Genomic DNA, 22,638 nt, shown 5'->3' with positions numbered 1-22,638 from the left:
AATCGGTCAACTCCCTACGCAATGTGTCTGCCGCCATAGAGTCACGCAAAAAGGCCGGGGGCATTCTCCACAGAGAGGCACTTTTGTTGAATTGTATCGGTTCAATAACCAAGAGTACAGGAGAGTGATCAGAGATTGTGCAGGGAAAGATTGAACGTTCAGTAGTGAATGGGGCCCAGTCTGGTGTAACTAACCAAAAGTCAATGTGTGATCCTGAGTTGTGGACAGACAAATGGAAAGTAAATTCCTCTCTGCTGGGATATATCTACTTGAGGTAGATATTTGTTAGATTGGAGTGTAATGTGAGCCGATCTAGGTAGGGGACAAGTTTTATGGACATTCTATCAATTACAGGGTCCAGTATAGCATTTAAATCCCCACCCCATAGTATACGGGCATCGTCAATGGGGGATATCAAGTCCACTATCTTAAGGTAAAAATCAGGGTCGTCAATGTTTGGACCATATGAGTTAATAAGAACAGTGGGATGACCAAATATATTTCTCCATACTATTACATAACTGCCGAGCGGGTCCACAGTAGTTTTGGAAACCTGGAAGCCCAACGAGTGATGGATAAGAATGATGACACATAAAGAATAGTCAGTATCAAATTGTTGGGTGCCCCAGCTGCGGGCGAAGGACTCGACCACCCTGGTCAAAATGTGGGTTTCTTGCAACAGAATTTGTATTTTGTGTCTCTTAGCATAGAACAGTGTTTTCTTAAACTTAATAGGATTTTTCAGACCACGGACATTCCATGTGAGTAATTGGATTGACCGATTACCACTCCCCATCATAAACAATAAAGAGAACTATTTCCAACATAATTTTTCAACAGCTGACCAAAAAAACTAGCATCAGAAGAATATGTTCTGAGTGACCGTCAACTTTTGTATTTTCAACCATCCAACTTCCCTACCCGCACCCCCACCCTCACTGTACACCAAACTTGACAGTGTTCTCTCATAAACAAAAAACCTAGCATAAAGCAGTGGGAGGCCCAGTGCGAACATCAACAAGAACATTGGAACATTTCCTGGCATTGTACGATAAGAGAATTCTCAAGGTACAATCCTAATTTATATTATTTAGACTAGAATAGATTGATCGTTGGGAGTGTTTCATAGCAACTGTGCGAGTGAGAAAGACATCTGCGCTCAGTAACAGATAAATACCTATGGTCAAATCGACAAGAATTGTAATGGTTACTGCCATGAGGGGGTATGAATGTTCCATTTACAGCAGAGTTAGCAATAACGGTCAGCCATGTCGATTTGGTCAATCAATACTGGGAGGCATCGGAATAGATAGCTCTATATAGGATGAAGCTTCCTCCGAGGATTTGAAAAAATGAGCTCTGCCGGAATATTGTATTCTACGTTTAGCTGGGGAAATCATGGCAGTGTGGCCCCCAGTGCCAGCAATAAGCGTGGTGCCGGGTGTTATTGATTGATATTTATTTATTTTAGGATCCGGCTCGGTGTCACAAGTCACCTCACGTATACTGTGTTTAAACAGGTGAGTCTGACTCAGTTAGTTAGTGGACAATAATGGAAGGGAAAAGGCCACAGTGGAGAGGCGCTGCACGGAGCCGCGGGCGGGAACCGTTCGACGGTCGCTGAGATCAGGATTCTGTCGCTGGGGCACAACAGTTATTTCGCTGCTGCACAAACTGCTCCATCTGAGGGCTGCTCCAAGGGTGGAGATCTCACCTGACACTGAACACTCCCCCGGCAGTAGTCCTGGATGCAATTCGGTGGCATTATCCATCAGCTGCACGCAAGCAACGTCGATGTCGGGCCCGCCCAGGGAAAGGCTAGGAAGCTTGCCAGAAGTTTCAAGCACTATAAATCAATTCACTGATGTCCCACACACTCCAGAATCCAAAAGTGTAGAAATCTAGTGTATCTAGGTCCTTGGAGAGCAGGATTATGTAGGACAGGATATTTCTGAATGCAGAGCACACACATTATGCAGCCATTCCAGTTGGTGCTCAGCATGGCCCCCCATATGCAAGTATGTCTAATGACAGGGTGAACAGTGTGGAGAAGGGGTGATGAGTGTTGCAACTCAAGGAAACAATGGTCAAAGGGTGACAAAAAACATGTACTTTTCGTGACTTACATGACATAAAGATAGGGATGGCAGAGATATTGGTGTTTAAAGCCTGTGTTCCAACTGCTGCTTTCCAGCCTTAACCATCCGGTCCCAGGCATGGACTGAGAACCATGAGGCATTGTTAATAATTTTCAATGTGGTCCTGTATTGCACATTTTCATCAAGCCCAACCACTTTCCTGTGGACAATTTGGAAACAAAATGGGTTACCACACAAGAGTCCTACTGTGTAGAGGCCTACTGGGAAATCGCCAGAATTCCCTATAGGCCAGTCCACCCCTGTCTTGCCCCCATTTCAAGCCATGTCTGCATTGTTTACTCGCCCAGATTAAAGAGGCAGTGGGATCACATGAACATTTTGAAATACATGGAGCTATTTATGCTCAAGTACTATGTTCATCGGTGATCCTTTCCCCAGCATTGTCGTCAGTAATTGAATCCACCTGTCGGCTGTCTTTTCCAAACTTTCTTATGTTTGTATATGATTTTTAGTAAGTAGCCTATCTGTACAGCGATCCCAACGCCCAAGTATATGATGGTCTCTGCTTTCCATTTGAAAACCTGGTCTTCAACATGCCTTGATTATTTCTTATGCTATACTAATGTATATCTGTCACTATTGGGGCGAGATATGTTTTCGGATTTTTAGCATACAGCAACAGATTATCTGTTTAGAGTGACACAGTATTCTATTGAGATGATCGTCTTCTAGGTGAATTACTCGTTAACCTGATGGTCATGTGTGGGTAATTGATTGTACTCTGTATTGGTGTACAAGTACTGTACCTATCAGTGTCACTTGCATTTATTTTTGTAGACATGTGTAAACAGTTAATGACTGATTTATTTCACTCTGAATGAATAGTGTTCCAGCTCTTGTTGTGGGAATTCTTCTGATGGCTGGTCACCGTGATGATGACAATATAGATTCAGCGTTTTTCTACGGAAAATATCAGGTGAGACATTTCTATCTTTTGATCTACACAGAATGAAAATATAAATAATGGCCATGGAAAGTTACCATTTATTTAAGTTGGCCAGCATGGATTTTTTCCCCAAGCAAGTTGAGGCCTACTACGAGACAGTGGTTCGTCAGTTTTGGCTGAAAGGTGGAAAGTCCATCTGTGACTGAAATAATCCTGCTTTCTTATTAGTGTAAGTATGCAGCAGAAGTTTGCATTGCTGTTTCCATCCTGTTGAGCATTCATTCTGTCGCTTTTTGCAGAGTGCAGGCTGTCTTTCCATTGGCACATCTAAGCTCCACGGCACGTGTCATCACTCCTCTTGAGCAGCAAAGGAGAGTGCCCACATCTAGCAAAGGAGTGGAACCTCCAGTGTGCGCTCATTACATGACTGCAAATGCCAGCAGAGTGCAAACGGAGGCTAAGCAAACTCCTGGGATTTCCCCCATGCTGATGTCCCTCAAGGGGCATTGGCTTCTCAAGAGGCATTGGAGTAGAGAAGGAGTCACTCACATGTCAGGCAAAGTATGTCGGGTAGAAAGTCTGTCTGTCGTATTTTACCCCAAATTTGTGATGTCTCCAAGAAGGGAAACTACCAACTGCACCTCCTCACAGGTATTCTTCCTTTCCTCTCCTTTCCCCAGAAGCTCACTGTCTCTAGAGCTCTGGTTCTCTCTACTGCAACAGCCTCTTTCTAAATCTGCCTGCTTCTACTTTCCGCCCTCTACAATTCTTCCCGAACAGGACTGCCAGACTTGTCCTAGGCCTGAAACCCAGGGAATGTATCGTTCCAGCACTGAAATCTCTGTATTGACTGCCAGTGCCTGCGAGGATTAAGTTTAAGACCCTCTGCGTTGTCCAGAAGGCTTTCTGGGGCCAGGGGCCTCAATACCTCCAACTCTCTTTGTAAACACCTTCCTACTGGAGTTCTTCGATCCTCCACCTCCAACTCCCTCAGGGTCAGTCGCTTCTCCAAGCAACTAGTTGGTGGTAGATCTTTCTTCAGCTGGGGCCTCCCTCTGGAACAGCCTCCCTGCCTCTCTGAAACTCGAGGAGAACCATCTCCGGTTCCCGAAGCACCTCAAGACCTTCCTCTTTGCTTCTGCCTTCTCTCTTTCTCTCCCCTGATGATTTCCTGTCTGATACTGAACTGGTCACCTGGCTACACTCTGATTTCAGGCCCAGGTCCTTATCCGCCCACTTGCACACCCGCACTGCCTCCCGGCACTTGGGTCTGTATCTGTAACCCTACAGTCCCCCTACCTGTACTTTTGGACACCTGCTGTCTGCACTTACCCCTGCACCTGCTGGCCATACTTGTTATTGTTTTGATCCCATGTACAGCACTGCCCCCTCCCCTTTCCCCTGGCACTTTTCCCCTCCGCGGTGTAGTAGGATTGTTCTCTGCCCACCATCTGTTTCCCCCTTCCTTGCCTCGTTGCGCCTTGAAACACTTGAGTATAGGCGCGTTACAAATGCCATATCATATCATATATCCTGTCACTGAAAGGCGTCACATAGGATACTCTGTGAAGTTTATATTCACATTAGATTAGGCAAGCCTATTAGATAATTTCTCTCTGGACTCAAGCTGAGTGGAGAGCGTGACTGAGTACAGAATTGCACTGACAATGTTGTATGAAGATCCCTTTACTGAAATAGCATCAGATATTGGTCTAGAGTGAAGGCTAAAGGTTCACTGGTAGAGCTATTTGTTAGTGGCACTGTTAAATAGGCATGGGGTGCTCTTAGTCTGGATTGAAATGAATTGTCAAAGCCGAGTGTCAATTCCAATACTGGAGTAGCAGGAGATGCTGTAAATCATTAAAAAAAAAAAAAATCCTTAGTGTCAAAAACAATGGAAGAATACAGCCACCACTGACACATTGCAGTAATGACCAATTATTAAATTGGCTCTCAAAAGAAATTATTTGTGTAAAACATTGATTACAACCACCAATGTAGAGTTTACTCTCATATTGTTATCATTGATATGCTCCCCAGGGATATCAGTAATGTAATCAACCTGCCAACTATCTTTTCCAAACGCTGCAGTGCTTTTAAATAATGTTTTCTAATATATCAATCTGTACAGTGCGCTCAACTCCCAATTGTTGTATAGTTTCTGGTTTCCATCTGGCCCCCACGTCTTCACCACACCTAATTTTACAATTGGTAAACAGTAAAAGTTCTGATTATTTTTTTTCCAGTAAATTTTGAAGGTCACCAATGCTTCATATATTTTATCTGTCACGAGCTGTGGGAGATTTGTTTTAGGATTTTTAACCTACAACAGATAATCTGCACAAAGTGACACAATACTATAGAGTAATTTGGAAATCACTTTTTCTGCACGTTTCTTTCGTTAAAGGCTGACTAGTGGTTTGAATGTCCAGTTGAGCAATATTAGGAGAAAGGAGGCCACCCTTGTCTGATGCTCGTAGCATTCAGCAGGCATTGCATTTACCATTGGTTAACACTATGGGCCTCCTTACGAGTTTCGTGGTATCTGGGTGGTAAATCTGCCCAGATGCCACCAAACTGTATTACTGTACCGCCACTTGGTCTGACAGTATTACCACTGGATTACAAGTGACAATGGTGGTGTAAATCTACATTTTCAATGGGGCATTTTTGTTGAAATTACTGCTGCGATAATTCTGCCGAAATTTGGCCGATTTACCTCCAACTTTACGCCAAACCTATAGTTAGGTGGTGCGGTATACAGTAATACTTCTGCATTTAACCCGCACCACCCATCTTGTAATGAGGCCCTATGGCTAATGCAGAATTATATAATAATTCAATCATCTTAACAAATTGTATTGCTAAATAAGAACTCTGGAGAATTCAAACGGGAAGGCAACTCAACAGAGTTTTAGCGTTTCTTTGCATCTAATATTGCACTGACTGACAATCTCTGGATTAATATTTTGCATTAGTGTAAACAATGTATGTACATTATTCTGGATAGCTCTACCAAGTAAGAAACCACATTGATCTACTATTATGAGGAAGGGCAGATGGGGCTGCAGTCGGGAGGCCAAAAGATTTGCAAATATTTGTGTTAAATAAAATTATCGGCCTCTAGGAAGAGCAAACCTCAGGAAGTTTATTGGACAGTTATGAGAGATATTCTAGTTGTCTTGGGCAGTCACTCTGCTAAGGGTGTCCTGAGGATCACAAAATCAGTCAGGAAATATACTCAAATGATGGAGGAATCTGGTGCACGCCAAAACCCAGCTTTATTCAAACAGCAATTATACGCTGGGACAGCATACAAGCATTTCATCTCATAACTCTTGCATTTCAAATGATGACGAGATGGTTTTGTTACAAAATTGCATCATCAATGTCCTCACATAATCAATTTACAAAACCTATAGGCAATTGGAGTTGATTAGTAGGTCCAGCTACATATAGATACGATTTCTTTTTTTTTTAAAACAAATATTTTATTAGATTTTCAAATGCATAAACCACGATTAGCAGAGGTAGACAGATCGATAAGATTCCTCATAAAATTAATTAAGCCATAATAAACAGAACAGTGAATCACATCATAAATGCATCTAACAGTAATAACCCCCTCCCATTTCATTCAACAACCCCAGTTCACAGTCCAACCCAAACCACATAAGCAACATGTGAGGATACGCTTAAGAACACTTTGCCCGTACCCATGAATTCTACCATAAGTTTCTCATTGTGAACCTTGGCAAATCATTGCTTTCCCCCAGTTCCATTCTCCGCCCTTATTTACTGAGGGATTAATAAAACCTTAAGTTCATCCAAATTCATTATAAATAACACCCCTGTTCATCTCAACCCATTGCATCCAAAACTTAGATCGAACTTGTCTGCACTTCATTAGTTGCTATGAGTTAAATAACTTTCATAGATACGATTTCTAATACATCATTATAGGACTGATTGATTGGTTGGCTCTATCCATCATGGGTGGTGTGGCAAGGAGAGTTCTTATTGGTTGGCATCTAGCTCACCAATCTAGGACCCTTTAACAGGACGTCAAGATACAAGCGAGATACAAATGGGGCAAGAGTCTTCCATGGTCTGCCATATTCCCAATGAAAGAATACTCAATTTTTGTCCTGAGGTGATGAGGCCTTCCCTATTCTTTGAACTTGGCCTTGAGTGTCGTCTGGCGTCTGTGTACATGCTGAGTGAGTTCATGTGTCCTATCTGCGTTTGGCTCCTAGGAATAGCTAGTACTTTTGGTATCTGGGTCACGTGCTAGGGTACGAATTTCCATCTATTTATTAAGGTTTTAGCCAATTTTAATGTGCGTGTTGTGTTCCTTGTGGACAGTTATGACACTAGTCAGTTACTTTCTATAAAGGCTTTTGTCGTGCTGATCCTGTGCACCTGGATGTTAATGATGGTTTTTGTGCTCATATTAAACTTGATTAACTCGGTAGTCTACCACTTTTTGTCCTGGGAATCGTTATCTCATGCCTGCATTCCGTTTATCCACTGCTGCCTTCCGAGTTTCTGACCTTGGCTCAAGCTTGTAAGCTACTACTTGAGCGCTGCACAAGTTTATATAATACATTTAACAACTTGGGTTCTGAGGCCTTGCTAAATATTCTAGAACCTGAGGCATCCTATGGTTTTTAGGAAATAGGTAGCGCTTTGTTTCATTCTTCATCATGTTATGCCCTGCATCTTTTACATGGGCTGAACCTTCTTCGTGCATACATGCAAATATCTTTCATGTCTGCGTGCATATGTATTTCATGTCTATCTGCAAATATTCTTTTGGCCTGATTCATGGAAGTTTTTTATAATGGCGCAATCCCCTAGGAAAATGTTCCATGAATCTGGCCCTTTGTGTCTGTGCTCTTCGTGTCTATAGGTACTCATGTCTGCTATGTGTACTTTGTGTGTAGCCATCTAGTTATTCTCTACATGTATACTAGAAACTACCTGTTCTCCTGGTCACACCATCTATTCTATTTACAACAAAAACTTTGTCGTCCTAGTTGGTTTCGTCATTCACCCCAGACTCTTAGGGCGTTAGGGCTGTCTCAACTGATCTTGTTTCTCACTTGGAAGATACTGGCGATGGGTAGTGATAGGAAGTGCTATTTTCATACTCATCTGAGCAGGGGCGGTGGGTGTTACGTGCACATTCATGTGCCCCATTACCCTCCGCCTCTCGTCCAGTCATGGACCATTCCTTCACTGCTGCTTATCTACTTATAATTCTCGTTTGGGGACCATATTTTCCTGACCCCACTCAGACTACCACCTTGTGCCACATATTCTTCTGGACCGCATGTCATAAAACGTCAATCCCCATCTGCTTCACAATCCACCCAATGTTCGGTGTAATTGTGGGGGTCAACAAGACATTCAGATAATGTCCTAGGAGGTCCAATAAGGGGTACATGCTGGCAGTTCATCTGTTTGTGTACACTCCTGTGCCTGCGGATCCACATATTTTATTATTATGGTAATTTCCAGTGCCTTCTTGCCCGAATTTTTACATTGGTTCACTATTTTTAAGACGGATGGTCTTCAGGACCAGTCCCAGTAAGCCCAATAATATTTTGAATGGGTTTGCCAACAAGGAGGGTACCCATGAGAACAGGTAATTGAGCCAACCCTTATCACAGGGTAGCATCTGTCACTGGTATTATGGCTACTGGTCCTCCCTCATGTTCTACCCAGGTGAGCAGTTAAGTGTATTTGGGCCATTCTCCAAGGCACTCTTCATTTATATTCTGCACAACCTCTTCAGGCTGCTCTCGTACTGCTAATGCTTGGCATCCTTTCAGTCCATCGACCCACTCTTTGGTGGTAAGTAAACTTCCTATTATTTGCAACTGGCCTCTAATTCAGCAACCAGGGATTTCCTTTCCCCCTCCTATTCTAATCTCTCCCCTATTTGGACCTAACACATATTTCATTACTTTGTGTTGTGTTTTACCATTGATCATTAGGGGAATATGTTTTACAAAATTATCCTTACGTGGAGAGTTTGCCTTCGTTACCCACTCTATGCAGGCTTTTTGGCTCTGGAATCTCCCTTGTGTCATGCATGGTGCAAGATGTCAGGCAATGTGCTGTGTTCTAGGTACCTCTGTTTCTATGAATACTCTAGAGGCACTCGGTGTATAGGATGAGGGAACAGACAAAACCACTCTCGTCAGACTGCTGCTCTCTCCCCACTTCTTTCATGTGCGTGTACCACATGTTATTGCTAACGTGGAGGGATTTATCAAAATACTTGCTCAAGTGGTTGAAGTCATGTGGCACACTTCTCTACAATCTTTTAATTAGTGTGCTTGCTTCGGGAATGATTCACGGAATGCTATGGGTGTCATTTTGCTTGCCATCCTTTCAGTGATTATACTTATGTTAGTTTGCGAACTACTGGCTTTGCAATAATGTTAGTAACAAGTTATTTTACTGCATTGCAAATTATAAAATCCAAACGACAAAATGAGAACAAATGGCTATAATCAGGATAGCTAGTGTGTCTGACATTTGCAAATACCTATGTGTACACTCTTCTATGCGGTGTAAGAGAATATTTAATATCATTTAAGAACCAGGTTTTTCTGCCAAGGGAATGTCTCCCTTATTTGTTAAAAGAATAAATATTCACAAGAAAAACCTTAGTAAAAGTGAGAGGACATTTCTTTCTAGGACAATATGTTTTCAAGTTAAACAGTAAGGCAAAAGTACCAGGCCCTAAAAAGTGTTAATGAAGAATGAAAGGACCAGAACAAACAGGATGGCTATGAGGAACATTTGATGTTTCTCCTGCGATTGGAAAGGCGACACTCTGGATCTGAGAAAGTATCTATAAAAACTGTTGGAAAAATATTCTGGGAATAAGAAACCAATCCGTCAGATCTATTCTTGCTGCGGTTCCTGCTGCTGATTGTCTCTGGTCATCGCTCACATTTGTAGTCTTCTGACGTCTTAACTTTTGACCACTGGATTGTTAGACAGGGTTAATCATGCCAGTACTTTTTCACATCACTTAAATGGATCTATGCCCTCCTCCCATCTACTTTGACGGCTGATCCAGTTACTGATTCGACTATATAGGGTCCTTCAAACTGGGGTTTATGCCATCTGCGGATTAAATTGCGACACAGTACTTTGTCCGCAGGGTACATGTGAGGAGGCTGTAACAGTTTCTCTATATCCACTTGCTTCTTCTGTTTCTCTCAAGCCCCCCTGCATTGTCTGCACTTGTTTTGAAGATACATTTCAGAGATTTAGTCACAGCCATCAAATAGGCACGCATTTCTGTTCCAAGTACATTAGCTGAATTCTCAGCATCAGTTTGAGCCAGAGTGGGAGGAGCAATTGGGGCAATCATTCTGCATCCTGTCACCAGCTCATGAGGCGTCAGGTGGTGGTTAGAGCCTGGCTGATTGTGTAAGGCGAACAAACCTTGTGCAAGGTGTCATTTATTTTTGCAATGTTTTCTTTCAAGGTGTCATTGGGGCACTCAAAAAGGCTGTTTGCTTGTGGGTGGTAGGCAGATGGAATTGGTCTTATCCCTAATAGGGACATGATGCATTTGAATACTTTGTTTACAAAATGGGGTCCATTATCGGAGCACAGCACTTCACTTACTACCCATCTAGTAAACACCTTATGTATGAGGAATTTTGCAGCCCATATGGCATCTGCATGTGTGCATGGAGCTGCTTCGATCCAGCGGGGAAAAAAGGCATATGACTACAATAATATATTTTTAGCCGTTGCAATTTTGGAGCATATTGACATAGTCGATATGCAAATGCTGAAATGGCCCAGTAGGACAGTGTATTGCTCTTCTCACCATTCTTAGTGTATGATCAGCAGTAAACTTCTGACACGTCATGCAGTTTATAATAACATTTGTCATATGCGTATTAAGATTCCAGATAAACCAATCATCCGAAATGGTTGCTGCAAGGCATTCTTTGGTGATGTGTGCTGGGTAATGAGCTGCTCCAATGCTATTGTGAGCAGCTCAACAGGCATAACAGGGTTTCCTGTGCTATCTTGGTGCCACAGTATTTCAGAGAGCGATAAAGAACACATCCTCTTTTGCCATAAATCCTGCTCTTCTTGCGGGGCGCGTCCCTTCAACTCTACAATCTGTGTTATAGGCAGTGTGTTGAAACATTCAATCATCACCATGTTATATTTGCAGGTGCATTTGTTTGGGGCCATTGTGATGTCGAATATCTCGGGAAAATATGCAGCGCTTTTGGCTTCTGCTGCTTCGTTGCCGCAAGAAATTATGTCTCTGCCTCTCGTATATGCTGTGCACTTGAACACTGCTATGGCTGATGGACTTTCAAGGGCTTCCAATAGCCTTTCGAATAGTGGCACGTACTGTACTGGTGTGCCGTCTGCGTGCTATAAACCCCGCCTCTTCCACCATGATCACCCTGAATGTGGAATACCAAAAAGGAGCGTACGCCAAGTAAGAAGTAATGCTGTTTATCACAGTTGGGCAAACACAAATCAAACAGCATAGTGGAACAGGACTGGTTGATGAGCTGACAAAACTGCCCATGGGCAAAAAAATAATGTATTCTGCAAATACAATGTTTGCACAATTGGAAACAGTTACACTTAATGCTTTGGGGTTATTATGTGTCCCACGGAGCTAATTGGTTGAGTACGTTAGTCCCCTATAGCTAGGCATACATTAGTAAGAAGTGATTGGAGCAAACCGCCTGCCTGCCCATGGATTGTCCCCTAGTCTCCCTTCCCCTCCCCTTGTGGTGCCACATTACCTCCCGCTCCATCCAATAATTAAAATGTCAGAAACTACGTAATTGTGCTGACCTTTGGATATTTATCAATCTGCCATTGGCTAGCACACAGAGGAAAAACATGACACCCTGAGCTAATGGGAAGGGAGACATTCACGCAGCAACCGACCAATGAGGGGCATCATAGACTTCATTGAATACACAGTATACTTGTTGCTTTTCAGGGACACCAAAACGTTCCATCTGATTTGATTAGCTCCTCCCGGATCGCCCCTGCATCCCACATCCTCCTTCACAGACCGTTCTGCCAAGGGGCGATTTGAAACTGCCAGTTGTACTATGCATATGCCTCCACGAACTCTACATAGTGGATTTAATTCCCCACTCCTCCACGAGTAGCCATGAGACTGGCTCGCCGACCTTGTATGTATCAGTGGTTATGTTCCCAGCGACTGCGGTCTACTTGGGACTGCCAGCCTGATTACATCTTCCCCCACCCCACTGCCATGGAATATTTATGCAGTTGTCTAACTGGCCTGCTGTAAAGGGCCTGTCTAAAACATCCCCATGGATTCCACTCACCTGTACTGCTCACCTTCCCTGCTGTGTGCTCCAGCACCCTACGTGTTTGTGCTGTCATATTTACAGTGTGTCCCCCCCCTTGAGCACCTCCACCCCTGGCCTCTCGGACTGTGTACGTGTTCCAAGCACTTGTAATGCAGCCATCAATGATGCCTTGTACCACCCTCAGGGGTGCTTCCTCCTGTCCCCACTATTCTTGCAACTGGTAAATGCGTCCCCCTGGATGGCGCTGTATCAGCACCATTATTGCACTCCTCAAGTGCTAAAATCAGGGCTACCAACTCTGATGGCAACCTTGTGCTTTTAACTTCAAACATCCTGCTCTCTATTGCCTTCACTACTGCTGTGCCACTATGTCGCAATCCACTGTTCTAGTCAATTGTCGATGACCATCAACGAAAAGAACCACACCCCCTACCACGGTGTTTTCCTTGATGCAAGGCTTGTCATCATGTAAATCGGTATAGGTGCTGCCATCATGCACATGATCTCCCTCTTCTACTAGTTCTGCTGTGAACCTTCCTGGGTTCACTGTGCGGCACCTAATGATTTTGATCGATGGATTCGATAGTATGACCTCGTTACCCGATGCTCTCTGGGTTGTCAATGTATTTTTGGGTTTCTCAAGTATGGCAAAAAGAGCAGGTTCCACGTATAATGTCACTGAACAGCCCATTGTAATAGTCACTGACTTCTCAGTTGCAAAGGCTGCTGCCACCAGTGCTTCTTCACATGGGTAATGGCCTCTGTGAAAAAGCTGATGGTATTCTCCCACCTACTCCCTTGGAATCTTCCCTTCAGGTGGCTTGGGAATGCCCATCGCTTTTGGATCCCGATCCTGGGGATGGATAAGCGAGGGAGGATCACCTGAGTGGAGGGTCATGAGGAATCGGGAGAAGGATACCCAAGGGTGAGCCATGATATTCCCCCAGTCCAGTAATACCCCAACCCATTCTCCCTCAGCCTTCATAGGGTATTTTCAATCTCACCCCAATTGCAACAAATACTGAGACGAGGAGGAGGCAACTAAGTACAGTAAAGATTACCCATAGAAACAACATGGGGAAAAAGTAAGGGAAACCTACTATAGAAAGAACTCAAGTTGTCCCGCTAATAGTCAGGCAGGGTCAGCAATTTAATAATAATCACACACGGGAGGGGCCATAATGGTCAGACCAGCTCTATGAGAGCTCCCGGCTGTCGCCACGCATCCAACTGAAATGCACCGGTGAAAGGCGATCTTCATCACATCCCAACGGCGTCCCTGATGGCAGAAGCAATCCTGCTTAAATAGAGCTAGCCCTGGTCACTATGCGAGCCCTGGGGCCAAAGCAAAACCGAGAGGACGGCGGTGCCGGGGGTCGGCGGGAGCTTGCGGCCAAAATGGCGGTCGCTACTATGAGACCCATCTAGCAGACCCCTGGGCCGGCGCAGTGCCTCGGAGCGGGGGTCACTGACCACCGAGCCCCAGTGCTCCGGGCAAGCCATTGGCCCCGAGGCGGGGACGAGAACTGGGAGTGTTTTCGGAGTGGGACTTGGGGGTCAGCACAGAGGAGGAAGTGGTCCCGGTGGTCGGTGACTTCAGAAGCTGCGCCCGACCTGCCCCCGCAGTGCCGGCCTAGGAGTGGGAGGCAGGGAAACAGGCAGCCCCAGTCCGCAGCGGAGCCCCGGGAGAGCACTAACAGCCGTGGCGCCAGCCAGCCCGCAGCGGAGCAGATCAGTGGGGGCCCCTGCTGCCGTTCCCCGCCCTGAGCCTCCTGGCCCAGCAGCTACCTACCAACACCCGCGAGCAAACCTGCACTGTTCCGGAGCCGCTGTGGGGTGCCAGGAGGCGTGGCTGCTGCAGCTCCACTCCGGTTCAGCATACTAGTGTGGCGGCGATCGAAGGAGGCACTTGGCGCGGACACTCCACCTGAGGTAAGGTGGGGCGCCACCTGCCAGGCCAGCCCCGAGCCCAGTGAGGTCTGCGCCTGGCCAAGAGCGGCTACGAACATCTTCGGCTGGGGGAGCAGACACGACCTCCCTCCCCCAATCACCATGAAACTCCGGGGGAGGCCCAACAGGCCTTGGACCTTCACGGGGAGTCCCCCAATGATCTATCCTGAGCCGGCCCACAGAGAGCAATAGCACAGGGTGTGCGGGGTGTGCTTCTGGCCGCCCCCGCCCCTTTCCGGGAACGAAACTGGGGAATCAGGACAGGGTGGCCAATCCCCACCACCACCCGCACTAGTACAACATAGAAGAGACCCAGCTGGGGGTTACTAACGCCCTGTGCACCAAACGCCACCTACCCCACAAATAACCCCCTGGGGCTCTGAAGCATCATCAGGACTCAGCAAGCCCCCCATGACCCAGTGCCCAGTGTGGAAGCCACAGGAGAGGGCAGTGGGCTGGGTGAGGGGGGGGAGGGGGCGGCCCGGACTCTTGTGGTCCCCTTCAGCTCCAGAACTGAGAACCAACGCCCCTGGGGATCCTCACTGCACAATACACGAATCCCGGGCGGGGCACAGTGGTGCGGGCCGCTCTGCAGACTCCAGCTAACACACCAGCCACTGGGGTGCAGTAAAGCAGCGAAGCACAGAGGCCCTGACCAATACACCCAACAGGGGTAGCAACTCAGCACCAAGGAGGGGCTGCGCTGGGCTCGACGCACTACATCAGCATGGGAGGATCGGACCCAGCAAGCCAGGCAACTAAGAGGAGGACTGCACCGTCCGCATCCCAGAGTGCCAACAGACAGTGAGCTACTACGGTGAGAGGCTGCCGTGACCCATATAACAACCCCACCCGAGCCAAATCAGGACCACTCAGGACCTATCAAAACAAAAGACATCCTCCCTTAAGGCATCACAAGTGCAATCCTCCCCCTCAATATGACGAAGGCACTTAAAGCCACGAAACGGACATCTCCACCCTACTAGCGACCCCGAGCACAGACCAGCCCAAGAGGGCAGACCGGCCGGAAGCCATGGCCGTAAACACACACGCGGAAGCGGACCCTGCCGCCACAGCACAGTCGGTCACCAAATCGGACCTGCAAGATCTCTTGCAAGCCCTCACAAAAGAATACCAGAAGGGCACAGAAGAAATCATGAGAAAGATCACAGTTCTGGACAAACGGGTGGGGGAAGTGGAGGCAAGAACCGAAGAGGCGGAGGCAACCTTGTGCGAACATGGCCACGAGATTGGTGAAGGCTCAGACAGAATTACAGCTCTCGAAGCCAGATGTGAAGCCATGGAATTGAGGCAGGAGGATGCCGAAAAACCGCTCTTGCCGGAACAATATCCGCCTAAGGGGAATCCCGAATACAATCTCGGACCCTGACCTGACCCGTTTTGCCAACAACCTATTCTGTTTCATCGTAACCCTCCCCGACGAAGCCCCATTGGAACTGGACAGGGTACACCGAACAAAAGCCAGAGAAAACACAGCTACCCTGTCTGATGTCCAAGCCAGAGTTCATTTCTACAAAGTGTAAGAAGAAATCATGCAGGAGGCCAGAGATTCCCCTCGCGTCCTCTTCAGAGACGCCTCTATCTCCCTATCCAAGGACCTAGCTGTTATAACACTCGCAAAAAGAAAGGCCCTACGACCCATCACGGACTGGCTCAGGGAAAGGAAAACCCCTTACCACTGGGCATTCCCCACGGCCCTGGCGTTGTCCTAATCCGCACCCAGCAGGAAGGGAGAGAGGCTTCTAAACCCGGACCCAGAGGACGACACCCACGTCCAGGAAACATCAGCTCGGACAGCCCGAACAAAGAACACTGATCCCTCCTGGTCCAGAGTGGTAAGGCGCTGAAAGCTCAGCGGACCACCAATTAAGAACAAGCCAAATGGCTAGAATTGGGCGCACCCCCCAACAAAGGGTTCAGGACAAGGACTCGGAGCAAAAGCCCACGACAGGGGGCAATCCCAAGATAGTGCAGTGCAAGTAACCTTGGGACCTGCCTTTGAGGGTCTAGGGAACATCAGAGACTTGCCGTTTCACCAATTAACAGTTGAGGCACCGTTGCCTCCAAGTTACAAGGATGCGTTGGCCCGGCCGGATGCCCCGTTGGCAGAAAGCTGACTCTTAAGACTTTAAGGACTTGGATTGTTTGGGGAGGGGGGTGCTCATAACAGGGGGACAGCAATCAAAAGCCTAGCACTACACAGGGGAACCAACGTACCAGAGGTATCTCAGCAGGGGCAACCCAAGGAACACACAAGCAGCACCATCTCAAACGATGGAGACCACTAAGGAACTAACCATGATAACTTGGAACGTGCAGGGGCTAAACTCACCCAGAAAACGGAAGTCGGCGGAGCAGAGACTGAGCCACCTAGAAGCAGACATTGCGTGCCTCCAAGAAATGCATCTCCTGCAACCGGATGAAAAGAGAATAAACTTCTGACCATACCCCATGAAATTCTTTGCCTCTTCGGGCCAAAAAAAAGGAGTAGCCATACTTCTCAGCCGGGCGTTGCCACTAACGCACATCTGGGTCAGACGTGACCCGGCGGGAGATACATGCTGCTCAAGGGACTCCTCATAAACCGTCCGATCACCATAGCAGCAATATACGCCCCAAACTCCGGGCATGACCGCTTCCTTAGCAGTATCCTCCCCACGATCACCTCCTTCACGGAAGGGCGCCTCCTAATCGGAGGAGACTTCAATCTCACCCCAGACCCCAGCACAGACAAGATGCTTCTGCTCTCCAGGGAAGACTTTTCCCGGGCACTGGGAATGGCAGAATTTCTGAGAGACACAGGCACCGTCGACACCTGGAGACTGGCTCACAAGGGAGAACGAGACTACACATTCTACCCCCACATACATACAGGTTCGAGGATGGATCTCCTGCTAATGAATAGCGCACTCTTTCCCTGCATTGAGGACATACAAATTGGCCGCAGAGTCCTATCTGATCACGCCCCAGTCATAGCCAAGCTGCAAGTCGAAGGCCTTCCAGCACCCCCGCAAAGAGCCTGGAAACTCCAAGAATATGTCCTAGCAGACATAGCATCAAGCACAGAGCTACAGGACTCCCTGGCAAACTACTTCTCAGAGAATTCAGATAAAGGCACCTCGGAAGCCATGGTCTGGGATGCAATGAAGCCAGTCATCAGTGGGGTGGCGATCAATTGCACAGCAGCACAGAAGAGAAGACACCAACTCCAACTCGCCAAGCTAGAGGCAGAAGTGGGCGAAATAGAAGCACGATACAAAGCTCGCCAATCCGTGAAAGTAGGCAGAGAACTTAAAAAGGGCGAAGACAAAACTTGAAATGCACCTTGCGGATCAGACGGCTCGAGCATTAGCCTACACAAAACTATTTTACTTTATAAACCGCAATAAGGCCAACTGCCTGCTGGTCCAGAAGCTGAAGAAACTGCATTCCCGGAACAAGATCCTAACGCTTCAAGACCAAGGAGGCAGACCCTGCTGCACAGAAATGGAGAAGATGGAGATTATCACTAAATACCATAAGAGGATCATGTCCGGCCCTACCACGAGCAAGGAAGCACAAGCCCAATACCTGCAATCGGTCCGAGATCCCTTGCCCCCACAGCTCGACGCCCTAGAACTCCCGATCACTGCCAAAGAAGTAGCAGAAACAATCCGGTTTCTGAAAAACACAACCCCAGGCCCTGACGGTCTGACTGCCCATTTCTACAAAAAGTTCTCCCACATTCTGGCCCCATGCCTCGCCTCTTTATATAACACTTTTTTTCAATTCCGGCTCCGTCACCCCCTCCATGCAGGAGTCCCTGACGGTTCTGATATTAAAACCAGGAAGGAACCAAGAGCTCTGCTCCTCATACAGACCAATCACACTACTGAATAACGATGCAAAGATCTTCTCTAAAATCCTGGCAAACAGACTAGCAAAACACTTCCCAGAATTGATCCACCCAGACCAGACGGGATTCATCCCAGGGCGAAGCACCTTCGACAACATCAGGCACACCCTAAACATTATCGAATCTGCAGGCAGAACGGGCAAGCAAATGGCAGTCCTGTCGCTAGCCGTAAATAAAGCATTCAACATGCTAGACTGGGGATACATAGAGGAAGCCCTAAATCACTTGGGCATCGGCCCAAAGTTCCGGAAATGGACCCTGGCCATCTACCAGCACCCAACTACAACGCTGAGGATAAACGGCAACAGATCATCCAGAATCCATATCACCAGAGGCACGCAGCAGGGTTGCCCATTGTCCCCGCTCATTTTTGCATTATCCATGGAGCTGTTGGCCAGCAGAGTTCACCAAAACCCCTTAATAAGCGGACTAATGGTGAAAGGAGAAGCATACAAGATAGCTCTATACGCAGACAACGTCCTTCTGTCCCTGACCAAGCCCAAATTATCCCTGGAAGCGCTCTGGAACGAACTGGCCAACTTTGGAGCGGCTTCAGGGTTCTCAATCAATCTCAAAGTCTACAGCCCTGGGAATCAACATCCCAGGAGACATGATAAAATCACTAGCCACCAACCACCCCATTCAGTGGACCGACTCACACTTCACCTACCTGGGAGTAAAAATACCAAAGAAAATAGAGGAAGCGTACAAGTTACATTTCCCCCCATTGTTCAAGGAGCTCAAGGCGGACCTAGTAAGATGGCAAAAACAAGTGTCATGGCTGGGAAGAATAACAGCAGTAAAAAGGACCTTGGTAGGTTGTAGGTATTCCTTTGACACACGGAAAAGTTTTCCGGGAGCACTCAACCTGGGGGTGCAAACCTTGGGAGATATGACATGTGAGGGGAGGTTTATAAATTGGGAAGAATTGCGCGAGGGAGGAGAGCACAATGCGGTGACCCTGTTCCTGTATTATAGAATTAGAGGGGTGTTAAAAAATAAATGGCCGGACTTCCCGAGGGCCCCCAACCCTAACTCAGTGCAGAACCTCATTGTCAAGCCCTCGCTCTCCAGTAAATTGGTATCGACCATCTATAAAGAGATCCGGAGAGCGATGCCAGCGGGGAAGATGACTTTCAAAAGTGCCTGGGCAAGCTCCTTGGGCTACAATCTAACTGATGCACAATGGAAGCTTGTGTGTAGCCAAACTCGGAAAATCTCTCTAAATGCCCGATTTAGACTAACGCATTTAAAATTTCTGCATCAGGCCTATTATGCACCGATGAAATTGAGTAGAATTTATACGGACTGCTCCCCGAAGTGTAGGAGGTGTGGTGGGGAGCCTGCTGACTTTACCATGTAGCTTGGGGATGCCTGCACATTAGAGGGTTCTGGGGGCAGGTTGAGGAGGCGGTGAGGGACATGCTATCCACACAACGGGAATTTACACCTGAGCTATGGCTATTGGCCCTAATTGAAGGGGGATCCCGCACTGAGAGGAGATTACTGGGTATGGTGGTGGGGGTCGCCAGGCATCTGGTGGACAGGAAATGGGGAAAGAGGAGCCCCCCCGACTTTTAACTTCTGGCTAGATTGTATGAAACTGTGTGAGCTGAGGGAGTCCAAATATTCTGTGGGCATGCCAACCACAAGCCGCCCGTTGGATTACTGGCCGCCATTTCGGCGATACCTAGCAGACATGGAGGCTGGATCTCCCTGCCCTGGATCGGGACAGGATGAACTTTTATGTACCAGAGACAAATTGTCGATCATGGACCCTAGAGAACTATAGAACTATGGGTAACAAGAGACTTCCTGATGTGCTTAAACCTATTGCTTTTTCTGGAAACATGTTTTGTGATGGGCATTGGAGCGGGCGGGTGAGCGAGACGAGTGTTGGGTGGGAAGCGGGTGGGACAGGGGTGAGGGTGGAGTTGGGGGGGCAGTTGATTTGTGTTTCGTTTGAATGTGAAATTTAATAAAGAAAGATTTAAAAAAAAAAAAGGAACTTGATACTAAGGCTGCTCTCATTGCCAGGCCCTCCCAATCTCTATCCCCAGGAAGGACCTGCAGAAGCTCCAAACAAACATCATGAAATTTATCTGGGAGGGAAAGAAGCCGTGAATAGCCAGAAGGGTGGTGACAAGGAGTAAGGGATCGGGAGGCCTGGGAGCCCCATAAATAGAGAGATACTGCCTCGCCGCCCAACTCTCACCAGCTTTCACCTGGAATCTAGCTATGAGCAAGCCCCGCTGGGCGAAATTAGAGGACGACTGGGGCCGAAGCCCTCTAGAAGCGCTCCAGACATCATCAGACCCATTGACCCTCCCCCCCCCCCCAGAGAGGGGCCTCGAACCGCAACCAAGAACACAGTGGAGAGTTGGAGGAAGGCAGCCAGGCGGTGGAACTGTGGAAACACAATAGGCCCCCTATCCCTGATCTGGGACAACCCGGACTTCACTCCCGGAATAACGCCCAATGACTTTAATCACTGGAAAACGGGAGGGCTGAAGCATGTGGGAGACTTCTACGAGGAGGGAGCCCCGCTAACTTTCGAAGAATGCAAGGTGAAATTCGGAGTGGCAGAAACAGAAAGATTCCGCTACACTCAGATCTGACACTGGCTCTCGCACGAACCCATGAGATCCCAGGACTGCAGAGAACTAACGGCGCTGGAACAAACGCTCACAACACCTCCCCCCAGAGGGAAAAACCTTGACCCTATACGGAATACTGGACAGAACTGATCCCGACAAAAGGGAGGCATACATGGAAAAGTGGGAAAGGGACATCGGCAGGACAATTGAAAGGGAAGAATGGGGATACATCTGGACCAGAACAAAGAAGAGCTCGCAATGTGTCACCAATAAGGAAGGGGCTATCAAAACCTGCTACAGATGATATTTAACCCCAGAGACCCTGAACAAGAGCAACCCAGCGATCTCCCCCCAATGCTGGAGAGGGTGCACAGACACAGGCACGCTATTTCACTTGCTCTGGACATGCCCAGTGTCCGTCAATATACTGGAAGGAGATTCTGGACCTCATTAAGCAGATCACAGCCCTGACAATTCCATGGGACCCAGGAATAGTCCTACTGGGCAGCACAGGGGAAGGCCAATTTCCACTGACTGGCAATGGCAACTTGGCAAACCTATGCACACAACTTCTCACAGCGGCAAAGATAGCTATAGCAAGACTTTGGAAACACCCAGAGGGTCCGGCTGTGAGCCTGTGGTGGGCTAAATGTTGGGACATCGCAGTCGCAGAGAAAATAACAGCCATTCGCCTGGGGAACAAACAAGTTTTTCGATACCTGGGCCCCCTTCCTAGACTATGCAGAACAATTCCCGGGAATGGCAAGGAAGCCACCGCCCCTCTGCTGGCTAGACAAACACGACTAACATAATCCAAAAACCAGTCCCGCGGCCTACACCAAAATCGCCACCCCGAGCGCCACTAACTCGGGAGCAGGAACAGCAGAGGGCAAGATGAACCCACAAACACCCAGCCTCAGTCAAGGTTCAGCCAAAACCTCCATGCGAAAGACAATTATGAAACAGTTCCTCCACCCCAAGAACTACAGCACCCCCTATTGTTTCTCCCTGATGCTCCCCTTTTCCCCCCTATCCCTACCTGATTATGTTTTGGTTATGTTTTGGTTTAACATGCTCATCTTGACAGGAACTATGCAATAAGTGAACTAATGCACCAGAGATATTGTGTTTATTGATAAAAATCAAATAAAAAGATTGATTGAAAATAATGATCACTCACACCTGTCTTTTTTCAACTACAAAATGTGTGGTTTTTCACAAGGAGTGCGAGCTGGGTATACTGTCAGGACCGTAAAAGCCAAGGAGCAGAGAGCAGCAGGAGTAAAAGCTTGTAAGAGAGTGGCATGCCGATACACTGGTCCGGTGTTTGTGAGTGGCTGAAGCGTGGCTAGAGAGCTGTGTCTCCAAGGAGCCGGAGTAAGGCAGCCTGCATTCTGCTGGTGGCTTTTGGGAAAATGCACGGTCCCAAGAGTGTCTGAGGGGCAGGTGGTGAGAAGCTGCCCTCAATCCAGTGCATCCAGAGGAACCGCTTGTCAAACAGACGCTATCCGGTAAGAGAGAGAGCGAGACAGAGACAAAGCATGCGTTTGACTGAAATGGAGCGGGACAAAGACCGTTTTAAAGCAGCACAGACAAAGAGAAATAGAAGGAAGAAAAGGGGTGCTAGGAGCGCGGAAGAAAAGAAAAATGAAAGGCATGTGAAGAGGGCAAAGCATGTAAAATGAAGAGAAGTGTAAAGCGTATACGGTAAAGAGACGACAGTGTTTTAAGCATGCAGGAAGCACGGGAAAGAAACTGACAAGTGCAATAG

The 22,638-nt window shown here is 47.4% G+C and overlaps 1 protein-coding gene across 6 annotated transcripts in view; it reads left to right on the top strand.

Annotated features, from left to right (window-relative positions):
- Positions 1-22,638, top strand: part of GPR155 (G protein-coupled receptor 155) — a 1,263,615-nt gene that overhangs the window by 780,743 nt on the left and 460,234 nt on the right. For all 6 annotated transcript variants that reach the window (XM_069616249.1, XM_069616248.1, XM_069616250.1 and 3 more), the window contains one exon: positions 2,985-3,075. In XM_069616249.1, the coding sequence (XP_069472350.1) occupies positions 2,985-3,075 (91 nt within the window). The remainder of the gene's footprint in view (positions 1-2,984; positions 3,076-22,638) is intronic.

The sequence above is a fragment of the Ambystoma mexicanum genome, chromosome 9 (assembly GCF_040938575.1).
Source record: "Ambystoma mexicanum isolate Mex_15411 chromosome 9, UKY_AmexF1_1, whole genome shotgun sequence".
Classification (NCBI taxonomy): Eukaryota; Metazoa; Chordata; class Amphibia; order Caudata; family Ambystomatidae; genus Ambystoma; species Ambystoma mexicanum.
The sequence above is the reverse complement of the archived record's forward strand: the minus strand, read 5'-3'. Positions and strand labels throughout refer to the sequence as shown.